Source organism: Oncorhynchus gorbuscha, linkage group LG14, assembly GCF_021184085.1.
Source record: "Oncorhynchus gorbuscha isolate QuinsamMale2020 ecotype Even-year linkage group LG14, OgorEven_v1.0, whole genome shotgun sequence".
NCBI lineage: Eukaryota > Metazoa > Chordata > Actinopteri > Salmoniformes > Salmonidae > Oncorhynchus > Oncorhynchus gorbuscha.
The window spans coordinates 40,729,234-40,737,419 of NC_060186.1; the positions used below are offsets into that span (position 1 = coordinate 40,729,234).

General features: G+C 42.0%; 1 protein-coding gene across 1 annotated transcript; it reads left to right on the forward strand.

Annotated features, from left to right (window-relative positions):
- The first annotated feature begins 269 nt into the window (after nucleotides 1–269).
- On the forward strand, nucleotides 270–6,393 carry LOC123994938 (enhancer of rudimentary homolog). Its single transcript, XM_046298070.1, has 4 exons — nucleotides 270–404; nucleotides 3,975–4,062; nucleotides 4,535–4,655; nucleotides 5,425–6,393. Exons 1-4 carry the CDS (start codon nucleotides 402–404, stop codon nucleotides 5,525–5,527), a joined length of 315 nt encoding a protein of 104 aa, XP_046154026.1. The 5' UTR covers nucleotides 270–401; the 3' UTR covers nucleotides 5,528–6,393.
- The last annotated feature ends 1,793 nt before the right edge of the window (nucleotides 6,394–8,186 follow it).

Genomic DNA, 8,186 nt, shown 5'->3' on the forward strand with positions numbered 1-8,186 from the left:
TTGTCCTGTCCTGTTAAGCATTCAAAATGTAAGTAGTACTTTTGGTTGTCAGTGAAAATGTAGAGTAAAAAGTACATTATTGTCTTTAGGAATCTAGTGAAGTAAAAGTTGTCAAATACAGATATCCCAAAAAACGACTTAAGTAGTACTTTAAAGTATTTTTACACCACTGCGTTTTTACATTGAGACTGACCCCAGTCTATGTTAAATAAAAACGTACAAAACTTTTTACAAATGGGTGCTTTTACTTTGAAGTAGACATTGACCTTTTTCTACCGGAAGAGAATCTACCTCTACTTCCTTTCTTTCCTTAACAGCTGCATTGCACGGGGATAGCAAAGCAGTTTAACAGCAAATTAAACACCGAATCTGCAAGTCTAGCTTGGACACAAAGAACAAACATGGTAAAGTGATTGTTTACGGGGGGGTTTTCATATTGCATGAGACTTTTTTTCAATCATTTGGCTTTTGCTAAGATAGCTTACTGTGGCTAGCACTAGCCCGAGCTCGCGACTTTACTAGCAACTACTATAGTTGCTAATTTGTCTAAATGTTATGAGCTAAATGTAGCTACTAATGTTAGCCTGTGCATTATTAGGTAGGTCATGTTAAAGGAAAAGCCACTCAAACGATCTTTTGTTTTTCACGGTTGATACAGTCCTAGTCTGACTCAATCAGGCTGTAATACACAATTAATTGGCATATACAGCAGGAAACTAATGACTGCAAGATCTTAAATGTTCCTTTCGTAGGAGGAATGTTTAATAAAATGACATTTGAACGTACTTTACCTGCTGTGGTGTTGGTCCTTCAGATGGTCAAAACTTGATACAAAAAAATCCATGCGTGCATGTACTTAAGTCTTGTGTACGTGCCTTCGGTCATGAGCAAACCTGTGTGCATGGATACTAACTGAAGTCAGCAGGTATTTCTATTCTATTGTGCGTGTGCCTGGTGATAGAAATGTCTACTTCAGGACCAGCACTCGAAAAAGTCAAATACATTCATGTTGATATTGTCTCAATTTCAACCATCTTAAGGACCAACACCACAGACAAACAAGGAACATTGGCATGGTTTTGTAGTCATTAGTTTCCGGCTGTATATACCAATTAATTGTGTATTACAGCCTGATTAATCAGGCTAATAGAGGAGAAGATGGGGGAGGAGCAGGCGGCCGAGAACGGAGAATAAACAAGGAGAACAAAAGATAACTCATCCCAAGGGCTTTGACTTCTCAAACATGACAGAAAGCTTACACAATATGATGCCCCGACACCTTATTAATTCAATAACTTACTTAGATAACTATTGTTGTGACTATACTTTAATTAATCTGATGACTGCTATCTCTAAATAACAAATGTTTCATTGTTACCCAACGTTTAGTTTAATCATGTAACAATTAACTCATTAGGATTTGGGGCACCACGAGAGGTTATTTAAAGAGTTACCATCTCTCAAATTAAACTCTAGAAGGTATATCTATTACATTGATGAACAGTCATCTTATTAATCATTACCTCGTATCATTATCATTCTGAACAGGCGTAACCTTCTTGGATCTGCAAACACCCCAGCCTTGCTCATGATTCGGTTCTAGGCAAATTGGCTTATTTATTTTCTAGCTAATTAAATAACACCGAATAAACATACACCCTTAATACGTGAGAAACGGGACCCTAGCGGATTATTTTCATATGACTGCTTGTTACGCAGAAAATTAATAGTGGGGGGAGAGAAAGAGGGACACTTATCGTGGATACATTTTAGAACTTTTCCCACAGTAATCATATACTTTGCACACGAACAGCCACCCGTTTGGAATAAGAAGTCATGAATGAATTTACGTGCGAATACCTTTGTTTTCCGTCTCAGTCTGAACCAGGCCGCCTTAGGAAGGATGTGGTTTGGCCTTTCAGCGGCACGCTTGTAAGGCTCTGATTGTCCGAAAGGTTCTACTGTTGTTCACTCTGAAAGGTAGCCAGCCGTGATGATGGTAGGAGAATACTGTGATTTGAAGAGTAATAGGATGGTGTGAAGAGTTCGCTTGTCTAGATATTTTTGTATGGCTGAAAGTTAAGTAAAGCCACGACACTATCAAGCAAGTCAGTTACAATGACTGTCTAGGAACAGTGGGTTAACTGCCTTGTTCAGGGGCAGAACGACAGCTCTTTAACTTGTCAGCTCGGGGATTCGATCTAGCAACCTTTCAGTTACTGGCCCAATGCACTAGGCTACCTGCCGTGTCATATAGGTTGTACACTGTGCAAACAATATGTCCACTCAGACAATGACAACAGCAAGCCTGGAATAACAATAATAAATGCATTAAAATAAATGACCGTAACCAAAGTAAAACATTGTAGATGATCGGAGTTAACAGTAAATGTCCTAATGGTGATATGCAATGGGGAATTTATATACACTAACAATCAAACGCAAACAATTCACACAATGAATTTATGAAACAATGAATGTGCACAAGTTTGCGGGAGAGTGCATTCTAGAGAAGTGCATCTGGGCACATGGTCAATCCGACATCTGCATTGGCCATGCAGCATTTACGGTGATGTGGCCTCAGCTAAAGTCAAGGCATTCACAATTATTGCATTTCGCAGAGCAGTGCAGTGCAGTGCTGTTGTCAAGGAAGTGAGTTTGTTTATACAGGATGTACCGCCCCCACCTACCATCAACCAATCATGTCTTCAGTACAGCTTTTGACATAATCGATCAGTCTGCTGCTGGAAAATCGTACGCGTTATGGCTTTACACCCCCTGCTATTATGTGGATAAAGAGTTACCGGTCTAACAGAACACAAAGGGTGTTCTTTAATGGAACCCTCTCAAACATAATCCAGGTAGAAGGAATTTTCCAGGATAGCTGTTTAGGCCCCTCGAAAACTGCTTGTCTCTGTGTGACCCAGAGGCCACAATATGTCCAAAGCGTCATTAAATCACTACAAGTCATGCTTCATTCCGGGCCTGCTATTTGCACGGTCGCTGCGGTCAGACAGAGCTACTGTCAATGTTTACTAACGACATGCCAGAGTAAAGGCAGCTGGTCTATGTATGCAGATGACTCAACACTATACACGTCAGCTACTACAGTGACTGAAACTACAAACACTTAGAGCTGCGCTGCCTTAACACTCAACAAGGCAGGTCCAACAGGCCCTGGTTTTGTCGCACCTGGACTACTGTTCAGTTGTGTCGTCAGATGCCACAAAGAGGGACTTGGGGAAAATTGCAGTTGGCTCAGAACAGGGTGCGTACGGCTGGCCCTTAAAAGTACACGGAGAGCTAACATTAATGATATGCATGGCTCAAAGTGGAAGAGAGATTGACTTTTTCATTACTTGTTTTTGTAAGAGGTGTTGACAAGCGGACACCCATTCATACCCCACAAGACATGCCACCAGAAGTCTCTTCACAGTCCAACTCCAGAACAGACTATGGGAGGCACACGGTACTACATAGAGCCATGACTACATGGAACTCTTCCATATCAAGTAACTGATGCAAGCAGTAGAATAATTTTAAAAGCAGGTAAAATACACCTTATGGAACAGCGGGGACTGTGAAGCAACAAACATAGGCACAGACGCATGCATACACACACATGGATTTTGCATTGTAGATGTGTGGTTGTGGAGTATGGGCCTGAGGGCATACACAAAGTGTGTTGTGAATTCTGTAACAAATGTATTGTTGTACGATGTGGTACAGAGCTTGATCTGGCCTCTGCATGTCTGTAGGCTCTGCAGTTGCGTCACATCCTCCATATGAAGCCTCCAACCACATTTTCGAATCAAGCTAAAATGGGCTTTTAGTCAAGGCCTCCAATGGATTAGTTCACTGAGATGGGCGCAAATGTGTTACTGCTCGAGTCAACAATCTCGGTCGACCAAACTATCGACCAGTTGGGGTCAGCCGTAGTCTGTGATAACTCTTCTTGTTTCTCTGTTTTGCAGTCACACACAATTCTGCTTGTCCAGCCAACAAAGAGACCAGAGGGGAGGACATATGCCGACTACGAGTCAGTAAACGAATGCATGGAGGGTGAGAGTCAATCTACAGACAGAGTGCAACAGTTTTTAAATCAAGAGTTCCAACTGGCTAATACTTCCGTGGTTTGGGAAGTGGATGGTAGAAGTTACATTTGTCCTTATTTGTAAAAAAAAAAAAATCTAAAGGCACAACCTAGATTTGAGCCAATTTCTAATGTAGCTGAGCATGTTATTACTACAACCTCGTGAAAATGACAAACTGACACTTTCATCAAAAACGACATTGTAGCAAAGGAATGCCTTTGATTTGACGACCTGCGCGACACAACCGTTAGATCAGATGATGTTTCTGCACATGAGCTTAGCTAGCTAACGTTGCCATTATGCTACAGTGTGCCCTTTTGAACACGGCCCTAGTGTAAAAATAAAGCTTTTAATGGTTTGTTGGCGAGGTGTTTTGTCTGTAACTTAAGTATTTTCCCGTGTGTAGTTCTATGTCTCACCCTGTGTCCCTCTTGGTCCAGGTGTGTGTAAAATGTACGAGGAGCACCTGAAGAGGATGAACCCCAACAGTCCCTCCATCACCTATGACATCAGCCAGCTGTTTGACTTCATTGACGATTTGGCGGACCTCAGCTGTTTAGTGTAAGTAGTACTGTACAATCTCACTGTTAAAGGGATAGTGTAGTACAATTTATGTCTGCCTGCAGTTTGAAGGAAGGTCGTTTCTGGGGCCATTGCTAATTAGCATTAGTGTAATGACGAAGTCTACAGGAACAGCTAGCATGCTACACCTAATGGTTTAGCCTTAACTTCACCTTGCTTACTAGAGTGCTAATACTATACTGCAGGATTGTACTCGGTAGTCCACACTGTAGCAATACGGTTTGCAAAGTAAAGTGAATACAAGCCGTTATCAGGTAATCCCTCCCCATTTCATTCCTAGTGAATACGACCTTGTTGTATCCAGTCATTTCACAGCTCTTGAGGAGCTGTCAACAGTTGGCCAAGGTTTAGGGGACTAGGGGTCAACTTTAGATTGGGACTAAGAATTGCCTTCTATTTTCACCCCAGTAATAATGAGGTCCAGTAGGCTATTTGACAATAAGGCTTCATCTCATGAGAACAAAGTTACGTTAATGACATGTCTCTCCTGGGTCGTATTCAAAATGTTGTGTGATAGAAAACTAGTGTTTCTTATTGGACAATTCAATGGGTTTAATCATTAGTCATAACCCTTTCAAACAGTTACAATTTGCAACGACACCGAGAGTTTCTATTGGACAAATTTAGGTAGGTCCCTCCCTGTTATGTTTGGTTCCTAGTGAATACACCCCAGGTATTTCCTCTCAAATGTCTTTTTTTTTCTTGCATTTGTTGTCTAATGAATTCGAACCACCACCTCTCCATTCAGATACCGGGCGGACACTCAGACATACCAGCCATACAACAAAGACTGGATCAAGGAGAAGATCTACGTGCTGCTGCGGCGTCAAGCCCAACAAGCTGGGAAGTAAAGACAGGAAGGGAAGGAGCTGAGAGGTTGCCCCCTTTGCACAGCTCTAGGATCAGTTTACTCCACCCTGAAATGAAAATAACTAGGAAATGAAAAGCCCAAACTGATTTGGGACCAGTACATAGGGGCAACTTCATCCTTGGCTTTTTGGTAGAGGTTGTAAAGAGGGAGGGGGACAGTGGCCCTTTTCGAATACACAACGTGCATTCACCCTCCCTTGAGATAATCACAGATCGAGAAGTGATTGGATAGATGAGAACAAGGTTATCAACCTATTGCTTTCACCAATTCAACTGAATCTGATCATTGATTACGCCAAGGAAGGGAGGAAAGTATTTGAATGGCGACAGCGATCTATGGGCGGGAGACGAGCCTAAAATTTGTTTGGGTCTATTCTTTGTGGAAGTGGCTAGTTGATTGAAGGACAAATGTATTGGTAAAGATGGGTCTTTTGAACAAAAGAAACTAGACAAGGTTACATTAACTAAAAACAGGACAACTATTTTCGTTTCTTTCATTAAATGTCCATTTCTGTTCAAGGAAGAGATTTATGAAGAGTGACTTTGCTTTGTTTTTTAATGAAAATGATGGGAGAGTTGAATTGAAACATGCCACTGATGGTGTCCGTTAAGGGTGTCATTTTGTAACATTGACGAATGTGATTTACCTTAAATGCTGATTATTAATTTAGGGTGAATTATGTCAGCTTTATTTTCCATATTTGCACCTCTTACTACCATTTTTATTTTAGACCTGTGAAATCCTGTTTTTGTAAACTTGATATTTGGAATTTCTGACATCTAATTTCACGTTTTCTCTGGTAATTGTTTTTTCTCTGAATACAGGAAATAAACTTTTCAGATTTTATTTGGTGTGTTTTACTGGAAGCATATCAACACACTACTCCATCTGTTTATTTACTGAGAAAATGTGAACAAGTTCTACTACACCGGCTCTGACGCTCGTCGGCTGTGGCAGGGCTTGCAAACTATTAGACTACAAAGGGAAGCACAGCCGAGAGCTGTCCAGTGACATGAGCCTACCAAACCAGCTAAATAACTTTTATTCTCGCTTCAAGGCAAGTAACACTGAAACATGCGTGAGAGCATCAGCTGTTCTGATGACTGTGTGATCACGTGTCTGTCTAACCAGACACCTAGGTATTTGTAGTTGTCCACATATTCTAAGTCAGAACCGTCCAGAGTTGTGATGCTAGTCGGGCGGGAGGGTGCGGGCAGCAATCGATTGAAGAGCATGCACTTAGTTTTACTCCAATTTAAAAGAAGTTGGAGGCCTCGGAAGGAGTGTTGTATGGCATTGAATCTCGTTTGGAGGTTAGTTAGTGTCGAAAGAAGTTCCAGATGTGTACAGAATGGTGTCAACTGCATGGAGGTGGATCAGAGAATCACCAACAGCCAGAGTGACATAATTGATATACATAGAAAAGAGTCGGCCCGAGATTTGAATCCTGTGGCACCCCCATAGACTGCCAGACGTCCAGACAACAAGCCCTCCAATTTGACACACTGAACTCTGAGAAGTAGTTGGTGAACCAGGCGAGGCAGTCATTTGAGAAGCCGATAAGAATGCAGTGATTCACAGAGTCAAGCCTTGGCCATGAAGACGGCTGAACAGTAATGTCTTATCGATGGCGGTTATATAGTTTAGGACCTTGAGCATGGTTGAGGTGCACCCATGACCAGCTCGGAAACCAGATTGCATAGTGGAGAAGGTATGGTGGGATTCGAAATGGTTGGTGATCTGTTTGTTAACTTGGCTATCGAAAATTTTAGAAAGGCAGGGCAGGATGGATATAGGTCTATAACAGTTTTGGTTTCGAGTGTCTGCCCGTTTGAAGAGAGGGATGATCGCGGCAACCTTCCAATCTTTGGGGATACGAGAGGTGGAATAGGCTAGTAATAGGGGTTGCAACAATTTCAGAAGATAATTTTAGAAAGAGGATTCAGATTGCCTAGCCCAGCTGATTTGTAGGGTTCCAGATTTTGCAGCTCTTTCAGAACATCAGGTGTCTGGATTTTGGTGGAGAAGCGAGGGGGCTTGGCCAAGTTGCTGCAGGAGGTGCTAAGATGTTGGCCGGAGTAGGGGTAGCCAGGTGGAAAGCATGGCCAGCTGTAGAAAAATGCTAAGTGAAATTATCGATTATAGTAGATTTATCGGTGGTGACAGTGTTTCCTATCAGTGCAGTGGTCAGCTGGGGTGCTCTTATTCTCCATGGGCTTTAGTATCCCAAACTTTTTGGACTTAGTGCTACAGGATGCAAATGTCTGTTTAAAAAAGCTAGCCTTAGATTTCCGACTGACTGAGTATATTGGTTCCTGACTTCCCTGAAAAGTTGCATTTCACAGGGGTTATTCGATGCTAATGCACAATGCCACAGGATGTTTTTGTGCTGTCAAGGGAAGTCAAGTCTGGGTTGAACCAAGAGCTATATCTGTTCTTAGTTCTATATTTGTTTTAATGGGGCATGCTTATTTAAGACTGAGGAAAGCACTTTTAAAGAGCAACCAGGCATCCTCTACTGACAGGGATGAGGTCAATATCCTTCCAGGATACCCGGGCCAGGTCAATTAGAAAGGCCTGCTCACTGAAGTGTTTTAGGGAGTGTTTGACAGTGATGACGGGTGGTCGTTTGACCACGG

Coding starts and splice junctions, on each gene's coding strand:
- LOC123994938 (XM_046298070.1), top strand. Junction 4,063..4,534: donor AGTAAACGAATGCATGGAGG/GTGAGAGTCAAT, acceptor CTCTTGGTCCAG/GTGTGTGTAAAATGTACGAG. Junction 4,656..5,424: donor GCGGACCTCAGCTGTTTAGT/GTAAGTAGTACT, acceptor CTCTCCATTCAG/ATACCGGGCGGACACTCAGA.